This window comes from Lepidochelys kempii, unplaced genomic scaffold (assembly GCF_965140285.1).
Source record: "Lepidochelys kempii isolate rLepKem1 unplaced genomic scaffold, rLepKem1.hap1 scaffold_96, whole genome shotgun sequence".
NCBI classification, from domain to species: Eukaryota; Metazoa; Chordata; order Testudines; family Cheloniidae; genus Lepidochelys; species Lepidochelys kempii.
The window spans coordinates 75,786-93,185 of NW_027621940.1; the positions used below are offsets into that span (position 1 = coordinate 75,786).

General features: G+C 52.5%; 1 protein-coding gene across 1 annotated transcript; it reads right to left on the reverse strand.

Annotated features, from left to right (window-relative positions):
- Positions 1-8,963: 8,963 nt before the first annotated feature.
- On the reverse strand, positions 8,964-14,141 carry LOC140904824 (phospholipase A2 inhibitor and Ly6/PLAUR domain-containing protein-like). The gene is made up of 5 exons (XM_078851089.1): positions 14,093-14,141; positions 12,489-12,569; positions 11,977-12,129; positions 11,647-11,790; positions 8,964-9,124 (listed from the first exon to the last, which is right to left on the reverse strand). Exons 1-5 carry the CDS (start codon positions 14,139-14,141, stop codon positions 8,964-8,966), a joined length of 588 nt encoding a protein of 195 aa, XP_078707215.1.
- Positions 14,142-17,400: the final 3,259 nt, after the last annotated feature.

Sequence of the window (17,400 nt, forward strand, 5' to 3'; positions counted from 1 at the left end):
TGCAGCTAGCAAGAGATGTCAAGAGTAACAAGAAGGGTTTCTTCAGGTATGTTGGCAACAAGAAGAAAGCCAAGGAAAGTGAGGGCCCCTTACTGAATGAGGGAGGCAACCTAGTGACAGAGGATGTGGAAAAAGCTAATGTACTCAATGCTTTTTTTGCCTCTGTCTTCACGAACAAGGTCAGCTCCCAGACTGCTGCGCTGGGCATCACAACATGGGGAGTAGATGGCCAGCCCTCGGTGGAGAAAGAGGTGGTTAGGGACTATTTACAAAAGCTGGCCTTCTGCAAGTCCATGGGGCCGGACGAGTTGCATCCGAGAGTGCTGAAGGAATTGGCGTCTGTGATTGCAGAGCCATTGGCCATTATCTTTGAAAACTCGTGGCGAACGGGGGAAGTCCCGGATGACTGGAAAAAGGCTAATGTAGTGCCAATCTTTAAAAAAGGGAAGAAGGAGGATCCTGGGCACTACAGGCCAGTCAGCCTCAACTCAGTCCCTGGAAAAATCATGGAGCAGGTCCTCAAAGAATCAATCCTGAAGCAGTTACATGAGAGGAAAGTGATCAGGAACAGTCAGCACGGATTCACCAAGGGAAGGTCATGCCTGACTAATCTAATCGCCTTCTATGATGAGATTACTGGTTCTGTGGATGAAGGGAAAGCAGTGGATGTATTGTTTCTTGACTTTAGCAAAGCTTTTGACACCGTCTCCCACAGTATTCTTGTCAGCAAGTTAAAGAAGTAAGGGCTGGATGAATGCACTATAAGGTGGGTAGAAAGTTGGCTAGATTGTCGGGCTCAACGGGCAGTGATCAATGGCTCCATGTCTAGTTGGCAGCCGGTATCAAGTGGAGTGCCCCAGGGGTCAGTCCTGGGGCCGGTTTTGTTCAATATCTTCATAAATGATCTGGAGGATGGTGTGGATTGCACCCTCAGCAAATTTGCGGATGATACTAAACTAGGAGGAGTGGTAGATACTCTGGAGGGCAGGGATAGGATACAGAGGGACCTAGACAAATTGGAGGATTGGGCCAAAAGAAATCTGATCAGGTTCAATAAGGATAAGTGCAGGGTCCTGCACTTAGGACGGAAGAACCCAATGCACCGCTACAGACTAGGGACTGAATGGCTAGGCAGCAGTTCTGCGGGAAAGGACCTAGGGGTGACAGTGGACGAGAAGCTGGATATGAGTCAGCAGTGTGCCCTTGTTGCCAAGAAGGCCAATGGCATTTTGGGATGTATAAGTAGGGGCATAGCGAGCAGATTGAGGGACGTGATCGTCCCCCTCTATTCGACATTGGTGAGGCCTCATCTGGAGTACAGTGTCCAGTTTTGGGCCCCACACTACAAGAAGGATGTGGATAAATTGGAGAGAGTCCAGCGAAGGGCAACAAAAATGACTAGGGGTCTGGAACACATGACTTATGAGGAGAGGCTGAGGGAACTGGGATTGTTTCGTCTGCAGAAGAGAAGAATGAGGGGGGATTTGATAGCTGCTTTCAACTTCCTGAGAGGTGGTTCCAGAGTGAATGGTTCTAGACAATTCTCAGTGGTGGAAGAGGACAGGACAAGGAGTAATGGTCTCAAGTTGCAGTGGGGGAGGTTTAGGTTGTATATTAGGAAAAACTTTTTCACTAGGAGGGTGGTGAAACACTGGAATGCGTTACCTAGGGAGGTGGTAGAATCTCCTTCCTCAGAAGTTTTTAAGGTCGGGCTTGAGAAAGCCCTGGCTGGGATGATTTAATTGGGGATTGATCCTGCTTTGAGCAGGGGGTTGGACTAGATGACCTCCTGAGGTCCCTTCCAACCCTGATATTCTATGATTCTAATTACCCTGTAAGGTATCGACCATCCTGATTTTCCAGAGGTGATTCCTTTACTTCTATTAAAGGTTTTCTTGTAAGGAAACTGAATGCTTTTTCATCATTCTAAGATCCAAGGGTTTGGGTCTGTGGTCACCTATGCAATTGGTGAGGCTTTTTACCAAACCTTCCCCAGGAAGTGGGGTGCAAAGGTTGGGAGGATTTTGGGGGGAAAGACATGTCCAAACTACGTTTCCCAGTAAACCCAGTTAAAGTTTGGTGGTGGCAGTGGAAATCCAAGGGCAACGCGTAAAATTAATTTGTACCTTGGGGAAGTTTTCACCTAAGCTGGTAAAAGTAAGCTTAGGAGGTTTTCATGCAGGTCCCCACATCTGTACCCTAGAGTTCAGAGTGGGGAAGGAACCTTGACAGGTGTGTAGGGGAATGGATGGACAGGCGTGAAGGCAGATGGATAGATGGACAGACAGTCTCGTAGGGGAATGGATGGATGGGTATGTGGGGGGAAGGGTGGACGTGTAGGAGGATGGACGGACGGAATGATGGGTGTTGTCAGGGAGTCCCCGGGTGGTGCTCTGGACCTGCTCCCTACGAAGCCAGGCAGGACTCTGGGGAAGTCTCCGCTCTGGGAGCAGCCTGTCTGCAGGACACACAGCTCGCCTGGCTTCCACCTTCCTGGGTCTGACCTCGGAGCATTCAGCCTCCTCTGCCATTCCATGCGCTTCCCACAGTGAGTCCGCCCAGGCGGGGTCCTGGGGAAGCCAGAGGGTCCTGTCCCCCAACTCCACAGTCAGACGGGACTCTCCGCTAGCCAATTAAACAGAAGGTTTATTAGACAACAGGAACATGGTCTAAAACAGAGCTTGTGGGTGCAGAGAACAGGACCCCTCAGCCCGGTCCATTTTTGGGGGCAGTGAGCCAGACAACCCCGTCTGCACTTCACTCCACTCCCCAGCCAGCCCCAAACTGAAACTCCCTCCAACCCCTATTCCTCTGGGCTTTGTCCCTTTCCCGGGCCAGGAGGGCTCCTGATTCCTTTGTTCTCCAACCCTTTAGCTCTCACCTTGCAGGGGGGAAGGGCCCAGGCCATCAGTGGCCAGGAAACAGGGTGTCGGCCATTCTCTGTCTCCAGACCCCTGCACACACCTGCCCTCTCGGGCTCTGCAAGGATCATACACCCTTATCCCACCTGGATACTTAAGAACTGCCTAGGGGAAACTGAGGCACCCTCACACTATTGAGAGGAAACATTAAGAACGCTTCCATTTCATCACAGGTGTGTCGGGGATGGATGGAGGGGCGGCCCTGCACAGCCTTGCAAAGCACAGAGGGAAACTGAGGCACTCCATGGCATCGTAGAAATAGGAGCTCAATTCCCACTTTGTCGCATCCCTCTGTGCCCCAAACTGCTGCAGACACCGGCTGGTGCACCCTGCCACTGCCAGCACCGATCCCAGGCACTGGCTTTAACAGGGGGAGTGAGATCAACCCAGCCAAGGCCACCTCCACGAACCCGAGGCCTGCGGGGAACGGACGAGAAAGGGGGGACGCTGGCACCAGAAATTAAAATGGAAATCCTGCTTTATTTCCCTCCTCACCAGATCCTGTTACCAGTGTAGGAGAAATTCTGTGAGCAACTGTCGTGCTCAGCCCCAGCCCTGCCCCGCTGGTCACAGCACCTGCCTCGGTGTCTGGGAGGCAAACGCACTGGTCAAAGGTGGGTGGCGCTGACTTTCCACCATCGGTCTCCGCACCGACCGTTTGCTGGCTGTGGGCGGGACACGCGTGCCAAGGGCTCAGCACACCTGGGCTCCAGGCCCCTCTCTGCCAGCCGCCCTGTGTGACCTGGGACACACCACTTAGGCCCAGAGCTTCAAAGAGTTAGGTCCTGCTGAGGATCTGTGCCTCAGTTTCCCCCATCTGTTCAATGCGGGTGACAGCCCTGCCCCATCCCACAAGGTGGCTGTGAGGATAATACATTAAAGATGGCGCAGGGTTCAGATACCATGATGATGCGTGCCAGACAAGTATTTAGCGAGACATGCTGGGGAGGGTGGTGAACAAGCTCCTTAGGGATGCGGTGGATGCGCCGTCCCTCGGCATCCCCCAGGCCAGGCTGGCTGCCCTCCTGGAAGATGCTTTCATCAAATACACGTGATCGGGCACAATGTAGGGAGGACTTCTATAGCCTGGGCTATGCGGCAGGTCAGACTAGATGCTGGGTATGGGCCCTTCTGGCCTGGGACGCCAGGAAAAGGGGTGAGGTGGCTCCCAGGAATCACCAGCCCTCGGGGCGCTGGTTTCATCTGTAAATAATTTTTGTGACTGTTTTGCTTCTAACCAGAAGCAAAGGAAAATGCAGGCTATTCCTTGTCCTGTGTATCCTCCGCCACGCCCAGGAACATCTCCCTCTTCTTCGGGAACGGGGTCTTTGTGAAGATTCAATCCCGGACCTGCTCTACGAACAGCTGCAATACCCGGTTCTCTCCTGTCTGTATGTCTCTGCGTCCCTCCCTGCTCGTTCCCAGTGGCCCAGGCTCCGACTGAGTGTCAAACTGGTTCAGAAAAGGTTCTTTTCTGGAGAAGGGTGGGGTCCCGTGAAGCACCTGGTGCCATAGGGGGGACCCTGATCTCAGGGGAGGGAGGCGTGCAGTGCCTGGCACAATGGGGGGCCCCCAGTAGCAGGCTGGGGGGATCTATGCAGTGCCCAGTGCAATCAGGGCCCCTGCTCTGGGGAGTCTGTGCAGCTCTTGGCACAAGAGGGTCCCTGATCTCACTTCTTGTGGTGCTAGAAATAAGTGGTAACAAAGTAGAGAAGGCACCTGTCCTCAGCCCTGCCCGTCAACCCCCACCGACCCTCTCTTTGGGGGTCTTCCAGGGCCGATCATCAACACCGTCTAGACGGGAGGCCGGTGCCCGATCTGCATTGCCCCGGGACGGAGCAGCTGTTCCAGCACGGAGACCCTGCAGTGCGAGGGCCGTGCCAGCCAGTGCATTTCCATCAGCGGGCAGATCTGGGAAGGTGAGCGCCTGTCCTGGATTCCTTCCAGCCCCGGCTCTCCAGGCCCATCGGCACTAGGACAAAGGGACGCCCGGGGCCGGGATTTCCAGTGGGCCAGGCCCCCGCAGCCTCCCGGCATTTCCCGCTTTACCTGGCTATGCCCTTGGCCCAGCTCTAGGCAAAGCTCAGCCCCAGGCTCCCTATGGGGCCAGAGCCTCTTGTCACACTCTGTGGCTTTGCAAGCGAGTTCGGAGCCACGCTCCCCTGTTTCAAAGCCAGCCGGCTTCCCCCTCTCCCTGTGGACATGGCTCTGACCCGTGTTTAAACCCAAACCCCGCTCCGTCCACACACAGAGCCCCCTGCCCTCACCTGCCCCGCCCTGCCAGGGCAGCTCAGCCAGGGGAGCCTGCACCCCTACCCGCAGTGCAGCGGTGGTGGATTAGCCAATGGGCTGTCAGGGCCTGTGCCCAGCAGCCTCAGCCCATTGGGGGCCCCTGCAAAATGGGCACCCCTGCACCCCAAGCCCGGTGCCTGGCAGAAGTGCCAGGTGGCGGGGGAAGCCCCAGCACCCGGATCCCAGCTGCGGCTGTGGCCCGGGGACTGGAAGAGCTCTCACCCCCAGTTGGCGGCGGGACAGATCTTTCCTGGTCTTGGGGACGTGGGCTGGGGGGCTGCAAGGGGGTGGGTGGACTGGGACAGGACTGTGGGGGGAACCGGGGCAGGGCCACGGGGGAGGGAGCAGAACAGGGGTGGGACTGCAGACAGAAGGGGCGGGCGGGCCGCAGGGCCTGCACAGCCCAGCCTTCCCGGCTTCTCGCTGGCCATCATGAGCCTGAAGTAGTAACCGCCGCCGATGGAAGAAAAAGAGACGTCCACCATGCAGCGTGCGGCCAGCTGCTCCCCAGGGCCGGGCAGCTGAGTTCTCACTGCTGTGACCTGCCCTGGGGTCCCGGTTGCTGTCCTGTGGATGCCGTCCCTCCCCTTGACCTCCAACCTAGACCTCCCCCACTGCAACTGGAGACCATTGCTCCTCGTTCTGCCATCTGCCATCACTGAGAACAGCCGAGCTCCATCCCCTTTGGAACCCCCCTCAGGTAGTTGAAGGCTGCTATCAAATTCCACCCTCAATCTTCTCTTCTGCAGACAAAAGAAGCCCAGTTCCCTCAGCCTCCCCTCCTAAGTCACGTGCTCCAGCCCCCGAATCATTTTCCTTGCCCTCCGCTGGACTCTCTCCAATTTGTCCATATCCCTTCTGTAGTGGGGGGCCCAAAACAGGACCCAGTACTCCAGATGTGGCCTCACCAGTGCCGAATAGAGGGGAACGATCACTTCCCTCCATCTGCTGGCAACGCTCCTACTGATGCAGCTCAAAATGCCGTTGGCCTTCTTGGCAACAAGGCCACCCTGCTGTCTCATAGCCAGCTTCTCATCCACTGTAATCCCCAGGTCCTTCTTTGCGGAAAAGTTGGCAAATACCTACCCCCTGGGCGATCGGCTGGGGCTGCCCCGTGACATCCTGGTGGACCCGGAGACGGGAGATTTCACAACCCTGCATGTGACACTGGCTGATCAGGTGATGCCAATGTGTCTTGAGGCCAATTTCCTTGTGTATTCGTGGAGACCAGTGGTTCTCAGCCAGGGGTCCGTGTACCCCAGGGGTACACACAGGTCTTCCACGGTAATACATCAGCTCATCTTGATGTTTGCCTCATTTTACTACAGGCCAGATATAAAGCACTAGTGAAGTCAGTACGAGCTAAAATTTCCTGACACAATGACTTGTTTGTGCAGCTCTATGTACTATCCACGGAACTGTAAGAACAATGTTTATATCCCAGTGGAGTTATCTTATAATTACACAGTGGAAATGAGAAAGGCAGCTATTTGTCAGTCACAGTGTGGCCGTGACACTTTTATATATTTTTAAAATAACATAAGAACGGACCTGTCATAAATATAAAGGGAAGGGGAACCACCTTTCTGTCCCTGGAGCTCTAAAATCCCTCATGGCCAGTGGCAAAACACTTTCACCTGTTGTCATAAATATAAAGGGAAGTGTAAACCCCTTTATAATCCCTCCTGTCCAGAGGAAAAATCCTCTCACCTGTAAAGGGTTAAGAAGCTAAAGGTAACCTCGCTGGCACCTGACCAAAATGACCAATGAGGAGATAAGATGCTTTCAAAAGCTGGGAGGAGGGAGAAAAACAAAGAGTCTGTGTTTGTCTGTGTGATGCTTTTGCCGGGAACAGAACAGGAATGGACTCTTAGAATTTAGTAAGTAATCTAGCTAGGTATGTGCTAGATTATGATTTCTTTAAATGGCTGAGAAAATAGCTGTGCTGAATAGAATGGATATTCCTGTCTGTGTGTCTTTTTGTAACTTAAGGTTTTGCCTAGAGGGATTCTCTCTGTTTTGAATCTAATTCCCCTGTAAGGTATTTGCCATCCTGATTTTACAGAGGTGATTTTTTTCTACTTCTATTAAAAGTCTTCTTGTAAGGAAACTGAATGCTTTTTCTTTGTTCTTAGATCCAAGGGTTTGGGTCTGTGGTCACCTATGCAAATTGGTGAGGATTTGTACCAAACCTTCCCCAGGAAGTGGGGTGCAAGAGTTGGGAGGATTTTGGGGGGAAAGACGTTTCCAAACTACGTTTTCTCAGGAACCCAGATAAAGTTTTGTGGTGGCAGTGGAAATCCAAGGGAAAGGGTAAAATAGCTTGTACCTTGGGGAAGTTTTAACCTAAGCTGGTAAAAGTAAGCTTCGGAGGTTTTCATGCAGGTCCCCACATCTGTACCCTACAGTTCAGAGTGGGGAAGGAACCTTGACAATGCCGTAGGGATGCTAACAAAGAGCTTTAGCACCAGAAAAGTGCTGACCCCAAAGGCAGGGGCATCGCGTGTGCAGACCACCGCGTTCCTCCCTCCCCCCATCGAAGGCAAAGCCCACGTGGGTGGGGGCCCTGCCACCTTCTTCTCTGGGAGAAGAAGCTGTAAGGATGGATTGAGGGAACCCTGCCTCGCTGGGCTGGCTGGACGCTTACAGGGACCGGAACCGGATGCAAAGCGGGGATCCCTGGAGACCGTCTGGGGGCACCTGAAAAGACTTTGGAAAATGGCAGTTTCTTCCTTCACCGCCACCGTTTGGAATTACAGACTGCGACTCACCCGGGCATGAATTTTACCGGCTTTAACCCCTCGTGACCCTCATTCCCTTTCCTTAGCTCACGACCCTTTAGCGAGATTCCTACAGACCTGGCTGCCAGCGTTGCCTTTGGTGGAGGATCTGGGGTCCCGTGGCTCTGGGGTAAGTGACCGGTCTCCTGGGGCAGGGGACAACCTGGGTGGGCTGGTTTGGGGTGTACGTGAACTTTCCTCACAAAGTCCGGCTTGTCTGAGAGTCTCTGAGGGGACTGGCTGTGACTCCGGGGTCAGACGGGGGCAGCGATCCAGGAGTTCACGCTGGGTGAAATCTGCTCACAGAGCACCACCGGTTGGGGGGATCTGCCCTGTTTCCTGACACCATCCCTGAGCCCGGCACACCCAGTGGAGCCGCTCCAGAGAGCGGGACGAACTGAGCCCTGCAAAATCAACCTAGAAGGACATTTCTCCCCTCCAGGGCTTTCCCGCCCGCCTGGACAGCTGGGTGAGCCACGGCCTCTCCTTCCCACAGCCCTCCTTCCCCAGGGGAGCTCAGCCCGCCGGTGCCTTTCCTCAGGCCACGGGGCTTGCCTTCCGGGAGGGGGTAAAGGCAGGACTCCTGGGTTCCATTCCCTGGCCCTGCAAGGGGAGAGGGGTCCAGTGGTTAGAGCAGGGGGCTTGGGAGCCAGGACTCCTGGGCTCTATCCCTGGCTTTCAGAAGGGAGTATGGTCTGGTGGGTTACAGGGTGGGGTACTGGGAGTCAGGACTCCCGGGTTCTCTTCCTGCCAGCATCACTCGTGCACAGATAGGGGCGGGGGGCGCCCGGTAGGGGGCGGTCAGGGGACAAGGAGCAAGGGGGGTGCTTTCCCCACAACTCGCTTTATTCAGCCAGTGCACAAAAGGGACCCACAATCCCCCCCAAAGAGAACCACCAGCCGGAGGCTGCTGAAGGGAGGTGCACTGCAGCCCAGTGCGCAGCAGAAGGGGAGGATGCCACGCCGGGGCTCAGGGCTCCCCGATGCCCCCGGCAGCCCTGGGAGCTGGGTAGCAGTCGGCCCGGCTCAGCACCTCCACCACGCCCTGGGCGTATTTCTTCACCCCCACTCTCTTCACGCAGGTGCCAGGGGAGACACATCCAGCCGCAATCTTCGTCAGGGTGATGCCACCTGGACGGGGGGAGAGAGACGTGATCGGGGGCTCCCACATCCCCTCCCCTGACCCCCATGTGGTTTCTCACACACTCCCCTCCCAGCAGGACTGCACCCGGCTCTGCAGGCAGAGTGGGGTCTAGTGCTCAGAGCAGGGGGCTGGAACAACGTGAGAACATAACCGAGGAACGGCCCCCCTGGGTCACCCCAAAGGTCCATCTAGCCCAGTATCCTCTGGCCAGTGCCAGGTGCCTCAGAGGGAAGGAACAGAACAGGGAATCATCCAGTGATCCGTCCCGTCGCCCATTCCCAGCTCCTGGCAAACAGAGGCTAGGGCCACCTTCCCTGCCCATCCTGGCTATAGCCACAGATGGACCTGTCCTCCAGGAACTTCTCTAGTTCCTGTTTGAACCCTGTTATATAGTCTTGGCCGTCAAAACATCCTCCGGCAATGAGTTCCACAGGTTGACTGTGCGTTGTGTGAAGGAGTACTTCCTTTGGTTTGTTTTAAACCTGCTGCCTGTGGTGACCCCTCGTTTTTATTTTAGGAGGAGTAAATAACACTTCCTTATTTCCTTCCTCCACACCCTTCAACCTTCTTTAGACCTCGATCATATCCCCCTTAGCCGTCTCTTGTCCAGGATGAAAAGTCCCACTCTTATTAATCTCTCCTCATATGGCAGCCGTTCCATCCCCCTCATCATTTTGGTTGGGCTTTTCTGAAGATTTTCCAATTCCAATATCTCTTTTCTGAGAGGGGCGACCACATCCGCATGCAGTGTTCAAGTTGTGGGCGTCCCATGGATTTATATTGAGGCAACATGCTATTGTCTGTCTCATTCTCTGTCCCTTTATGAATGATTCCCAGCATTCTGTTTGCTTTTTTACGGCCGCTGCACATGGAGTGGATGATTTCAGAGAAGTATCCACAGTGACTCCAAGATCTTTCTTGAGTGGTAAATTCGACCCATCATTGTGTATGTCTAGTTGGGATTACGTTTGCCCATGTGCGTTACTTTGCATTTATCAACATTGAATTTCCTCTGCCATTTTGTTGCCCAGTCACCCAGTTCTGAGAGACCCTTTAGTACCTCTTCGCAGTCTCCTTTGGACTTTAATATCTTGAGTAGGTTTGTATCTTCTGCAAATTTTCCCACCTAACGATTTACCCCTTTTTCCAGAACATTTCGGAATTTGGTGAATAGCACTGGGCCCAGTGCAGATCCCTGGGGGACTCCCACTATTTACCTCTCTCCCTTCTGAAAACTGACCATTTCTTCCTACCCTTTTTTCCCTATCTTTTAACCAGTTACTGAGCCATGAGAGGATTTTATCGCGTGACAGCTCACTTTGTTTAAGAGCCTTTGGTGAGGGACGCTTTCTGAAAATCTAAGTGAAGGGTTCATGTTTAGCTATTCCACCTGGAAGCAGGCGGGGCTCACCCTGACTGTTTTGTAGAAGCAATGCACACATTGCTCTATCCAAGGACAAGGGCTAGATATGAACCATGAGAACTTGATTGTTGGGGCAGCAACTGTGGGAAGCTTTCTTAGCCTGGGCTCAAGGCCTGAGAACCAGGATTGTAGTAGATAAAGGATGGTAAATAAGTATATTAATCAACGTCATACATTCCTTTGTGTATCTTTTTGCGGTAGCAGTGTGTAATGCTTAGGGGGGAGAAATATAATAAAAGGAGAAGGTGGAAGGCGGGGGGGGGCAGAACAGCCCATCTCAGCTGACCAGCCTCCTTGCTTGCATAAAGCTGTGTTCTGTCTCATCATTGAACCGCCACATCTAAGTACACTATATCCATGGGATCCCCCTTGTCCACACACTTGTTGACCCCCTCAAAGAATTCTAGTAGATTGGTGAGGCGTGATTTCCCTTTACCAAAACCATGTTGACCCTTCCACAACAAATTATGTTCATCTATGTGTCTGACAGTTCTCTTCTTTCCTATAGTTTCAATGAGTTTGCCCAGTACTGAAGTCGGACTTATTGGCCTGCAGCTGCCGGGATCACCTCTGGAGCCCTTTTTAGAAATTGGCGTGTCATCAGCCATCCTCCAGCCAGTTGGAACAGAAGCTGATTTAAAAAGTAGGTTACAAACCACAGTTAGTCATTCTGTAATTTGACGTTTGAGTTCCTTCCAAACTCTTGGGCGAATCCCATCTGGTCCTGGTGACTTATTACTGTTTAATTTATCAATTTGGTGCAAAAACTCCTGTAATGACTCCTCAATCTGGGACAGTTCCTCAGATTTGTCACCAAAACAGAATGGCTCCGATTTGGGAATCTCCCTCCCAGCCTCAGCCGTGAAGACCGATGCACAGAATTCATTTACTTTCTCTGCAGTGGCCTTATCCTCCTTGGGTGCTCCTTTGGCATCTCAGCAAGTAGGACTCCAGGGTTCTCTCTGTAACTCTGCCAGGGGAGTGGAGTCTAGTGGGTCAGAGCAAGGGGGGCTGGGACTGAGCCAGGACACCTGGGCTCCACCTCGTACTCTGTGTTCAGACCCCGCCCCCATCTGGAGAACTTACCCAGTGTTAATATCCCAGATTCCTCAACACAATGGTCCTCAGCGCCGGTACAGGCCAAGAGCTCCTTCTCCTGCCAGCGATATGCCCCCTTTTTGAAGAAAGAAGGGCACTGCCGGCCATTGGGGACGGAGCTCACAGTTGGCACTGAGAAGAGTCAGACACACACAGTCAGCCAGGGGTGGAGATTCACCACACGCTGGGCTCGATCCCAGCTCGGGGAAGCGAGTGGGGTCTAGTGGTTAGAGCAGGGGGGCTGGGAGCCAGGACTCCTGGGTACTCTCCAGGCAGGTATGGCCAGAGCACGGCTCTAGGTTTGCAGCAGACACACACCTGGGATGGCCCCGGCGTTGCAGCCGTCGGTGTCACAGCAGGCGATGTTCGCCCGCACGGTGACATTGTGCGCGTAGGTCAGCGAGAAGGGGCCGGGCTCACAGTTCTTGGGCTCCAGGCACGATTTACCAGTGTAGGAGAAGGAGTTTCCCACTGTGGAAGAGAAACGTAGAATCACCTCTGAGCTCCCCAATGGACCCCCAGCTGCTTCATCCTCCCCTTTTGTTCCATCCACCCCACCCCCAACTAATCTCATCTTCCCCCCCCACCCCCGATAAAATCCTCTCTTCTGTCTGATCCAGGGCCCACAGCCACCCACTGCAATTCCCATCTCATCCCATCCCCTGTCTATGACATTACCTTTCCAGACGGAGCAGTCCCTGCTCCTGGAGAGGAGGAGAGTCTATTGGTTAGAGTAGGGGGAGGGGCTGGGAGCCAGGACTCCTGGTTTCGACCCCTGGCTTCAGGAGGACAATGGTGTCTACACTTAGTAGGAATCTTCTTTCACTCACCCAGCCTGAACTCAGCCACGACAGTGACGCAGGTCGCTTCCGAGGGGGCGCAGGGCTGCAGGGGGCCGGAGCATGATTGCTCTGCGGACACACACACCTCGCATTGCAGAGCGCTCCCTGGAGGTTGGAAAAATCCCTTCTCAGTACAAACCGAGGCTTCCCACCCGTCCCCAGGCAGTGCCCGTGGGCGAAATACCACCACCAACCAACTGTGGGAGTTGTTACCACCAATGCCTCCTCACTGAACGTGTGGGCAGGCAGATCTTGGAGAAATGCCACCTGCTTTTGCAGCAGTTCTGCCCAGTTCCATTTAAATCTCCGGATGGGGAAAGGCATCTTGCTAGCTGGTCATTTGTATCTTACTCAAAACCGCAGACAAGTCAGTTTGCTGCCTGAGTGTCTGTGGCTAGAATACATTTTCAGCTGCTGACGTGGCTATCTGGGGTGCAGCTTGTGCCTGCGAACAAACCCCACACGTCTGTGTAGACAGAAAAACAAGACTTCGGCTGCTCTGAAAAGGGGTTTGTGCCTGGCTTTGCGGTGAACCTTTCACACACACACACCCCGCCGTCACTCTCTGCTCCAGGCCTCTGCCTCTCAGAGTTACGTCAGCTCAGCCACACTCGACTTCAGCCCACTTTTCATTGCTGATCCTGCCAATTTGCTTCTTCAGAATACAATTGACGCTTGTCAAGCCTTTGGATAGATGGCTGTGCACCTCCAGCCAGCGATCCCAGGAGCATCAACTCTTTCCTCTCCAGAGCGTGGGGGCCTTTAAATTCATTACATGAGCATAAGGTAGTTTTAAGAAAGAAAGAAAGATTTTCCCACTTTGGTTTTTTTAGAGCTTTCATGTGGAAACATCACTTAAACCTCAGAACACCTTCCCCTGCCCTTCTATGTCCCTAGATGGTTGCAAAGTTATATTATCCCTATCAAAGAAATATGGAAACTGAGGTAGAAAAAAGATGTGTTCAATTCAGGGTTAGAACCAAGAAGACAGCTGAGAACTCCTCACTCCTGACTCCCAGCCCACTCTAACCCATGAGATCCCACGCCTCTTTCAGAGCCACGGACAGAACCCGTGAATCCTGATTTCCAGCCATCTCTGCTCAAACTCACTACACCCCAGCCCGCTTCGACAGCTGGGGAATGAGCCCAGAAGTCCTGGCTCCCAGCCCCTACCCGTTGCAGCCCCATTCCCCTTTCAAACCCAGGGAATGAAGCCAGGAGTCCTGGCAGGAATCTCAGCGCTGACAGGCAGGGGAACATTTCTAGGCAGGACGACATGTGGACGGGGGTGCTGCTCCTCATCGGGATGACCCCAAGCTCGGGCGAGAGATGGAGGAGGAACGAGAAGAAGGAAGGACAGACGGACTCAGACCCGCTGGCCAGGCCCCTAGCGTGGGCTGTGGGAGTCCCAGACTCCAATCCCTGCTCTCCCCGAGTCAGCCGGGGGACGTGACTCCGGGTTTTCCTCTTGCTGCTTTTACCCACAAATTCCATCCTGACCCCAGAATCCGCCATCCACAGTGGCACGTTCCCCAAGTGAATTCCCGACCCCACCACCTGGCTCCCTGTGCCCCGGGACGCACGGGACTCACCTGTGGCCAGGAGAGCGGACAGCAGACAGAGGGGCAGAGCCACCCACATGGTGCCTGGATGTTAGCTGCAGTGACAGAACAGTGAGGAAGCATCTGGCTGTGGTTTTATCCGGCAGGTTGGCAAATACCTGCCCCCTGGGGGATCGGCTGGGGCTGCCCCATGACATCCTGGTGGACCCGGAGATGGGAGATTTCACAACCCTGCATGTGACTTTGGCTGATCAGGTGATGCAATGTGTCTTGAGGCCAATTCCCTTGTGCGTTAGTGGAGATCTGTGGTTCTCAGCCAGGGGTCCGTGTACTCCAGGGTACACACAGGTCTTCCAGGGGGTACATCAGCTTATCTTGATGTTTGCCTCGTTTTACAACAGGCCAGATATAAAGCACTAGTGAAGTCAGTACGAGCTAAAATTTCCTGACACAATGACTTGTTTGTGCAGCTCTATGTACTATCCACTGAACTGTAAGAACAATATTTATATCCCAGTGGAGTTATCTTATCATTACCCGGGGAAACTGAGAAAGGAAGCTATTTGTCAGTCACAATGTGGCCATAACACTTATGTATTTTTATAATAACATAAGAAAGGACCTGTCATAAATATAAAGGGAAGAGGATCCACCTTTGTGTCCCCAGTGCTATAAAATACCCCATGGCCAGTGGCAAAACACTTTCACCTGTTGTCATAAATAGTAAGGGAAGGGTAAACTCCTTTATAATCCCTCCTCTCCAGAGGAAAAATCCTCTCACCTGTAAAGGGTTAAGAAGCTAAAGGTAACCTCGCTGGCACCTGACCAAAATGACCAATGAGGAGATAAGATGCTTTCAAAAGCTGGGAGGAGGGAGAAAAACAAAGGGTCTGTGTCTGTCTGTGTGATGCTTTTGCTGGGGACAGAACAGGAATGGACTCTTAGAATTTAGTAAGTAATCTAGCTAGGTATGTGCTAGATTATGATTTCTTTAAATGGCTGAGAAAATGGCTGTGCTGAACAGAATGGATATTCCTGTCTGTGTGTCTTTTTGTAACTTAAGGTTTTGCCTAGAGACATTCTCTCTGTTTTGAATCTAATTCCCCTGTAAGGTATTTGCCATCCTGATTTTACAGAGGTGATTCTTTTCTACTTCTATTAAAAGTCTTCTTGTAAGGAAACTCAATGCTTTTTCATTGTTCTAAGATCCAAGGGTTTGGGTCTGTGGTCACCTATGCAAATTGGTGAGGATTTGTACCAAACCTTCCCCAGGAAGTGGGGTGCAAGGGTTGGGAGGATTTGGGGGGAAAGGCGTGTCCAAACTACCTTTCCCAGTAAACCCAGTTAAAGTTTGGTGGTGGCAGTAGAAATCTAGGGGCAAAGGACAAAATTAATTTGTACCTTGGGGAAGTTTTCACCGAAACTGATGAAAGTAAGCTTAGGAGGTTTTCATGCAGGTCCCCACATCTGTACCCTAGAGTTCAGAGTGGGAAGGAACCTTGACATGGTGGCAGAGTGGTGGGATTAACCTGAAATCATTTTGAGATCAATTTGAGATTTTTTTGAACCAGAAAAACGGATTTTAAAAAGGAAATATTTTTTTTCCTTTGGGGCTGCTGGAAAGGAGGTCCAACTGAAAGCAACTAGTTTTTTCTCTGCTTTGGGGCCAGAGCAGAGACAAAAGGGGATTATCTTTGTGAATTGCAGGTTTTCTTTGCCTGGAGGCAGAGTAGTTAATCTCCTGCAGGGAAATGCACAGTCTTCGAAAACCTGAGGTTTTGTTTCCCCCTACAACTAAATGGGAGGGGGGGGGTGTTCTACCCATTTCCCTGGAGACAAAAGTGGCAGGGGTTTTTTTTCGGATTTTGATTTTTTTTTTTTTTAGAAGGAGCACAGATTTGAACACGAAATTTTTTTTCCTTTGGGGCTGCTGATAAGCAGGTTTCCAAGTAGTTGGAGGTTTTTTGCTTTGATTTGGGGCCAGAGCAGAGACAAAGGGAATTGTCTTTTTCTGTAGGCTGACAATCACTATCAGAGAATAGGTATCCTATTCCAGCACAGCAAAATTTTACAGCCAAGTTTTGTTTGTTTGTTTATTTCCAAACCTCCGGTGTAAAGTTAGTTAAAAACAGAGAGGTTAAGATGACAGAATCCATGGCTCAAGAAACACTGGAATTAGCCAGATTTCAGGCTGAGCAAAAACAAAAGGAACATGAAAGACAGATAGAACTCATGCGGCTGGAGAAGGAGGTACAGGAGGTTGCCCACAGGAGGGAAATGGAGGCAAGGAAGCATGTGGAGGAGGAGAAGGAAAAAGAGAGGCAGCATGTGGAGGAGGAGGAGGAGAAAGAGAGGAAGCATGAACTGGAGATGGAGAAGGTAAAGACTCAGCAGAATATACCTACAAACCCTAGCAATCCTTCTCCAGGTAGCACTTCCCATCCCAGAAAGTTCCCCACCTACAAGGCAGGCGATGATACCGAGGCCTTCTTAGAAAACTTCAAAAGGGCCTGCCTTGGGTACAGCATCTCTACAGACCAATACATGGTAGAGCTGAGGCCGCAGCTCAGTGGACAATTAGCTGAGGTGGCGGCTGAAATGCCTAAAGAACACATGAACAAGTATGAACGGTTTAAATCCAAGGCGAGAGTCAGAATGGGGATAACACCCAAGCATTCTCATCGGAGGTTCAGAGCCCTAAGGTGGAAACCAGACGTGTCATTTACCTGACATGCCTACCACATTGTAAATCACTGGGATGCCTGGATATCAGGAGCAAGTGTTGAATCTCCAGTAAATTTACCCTTCCTAATGCAAATGGAACAATTCTTAGAGGGTGTTCCTGAGGAAATAGAAAGATACATCCTAGATGGGAAGCCCAAAACTGTAATCGAGGCAGGAGAGATCGGAGCCAGATAGGTGCAGGTGGCAGAGAAGAAGAAAACTGGTCGCAGTTGGAGCGGAGACCAGAAGGGACAACCCCAGACCACACGCTCTTACCGGGGGTCACCCAAGGCCCCACCTACCTCCCAAAGAACCCTCCAGACACCTTATCCCACCACCCCGTTCTCCAGCAACCCACCTCGCCCCAGTGACCCCTCAGCTGGACGATGTTTTAAATGTAACGGGCTGGGGCAAGTAAAGGCCAACTGCCCCAAAATCCCCAACAGATTACAGTTCATTGCACCGGAATCACACCAAAGATCCCCAGGCCCAGATACCTCCCAGATACCCTTGGAGTGGAGGGAAACTGTGAGTGTGGGCGGGAAGAAGGTCACCGCGTGGAGGGACACCGGAGCACAAGTGTCAGCTATCCATGCTTCCTTAGTGGACCCCAA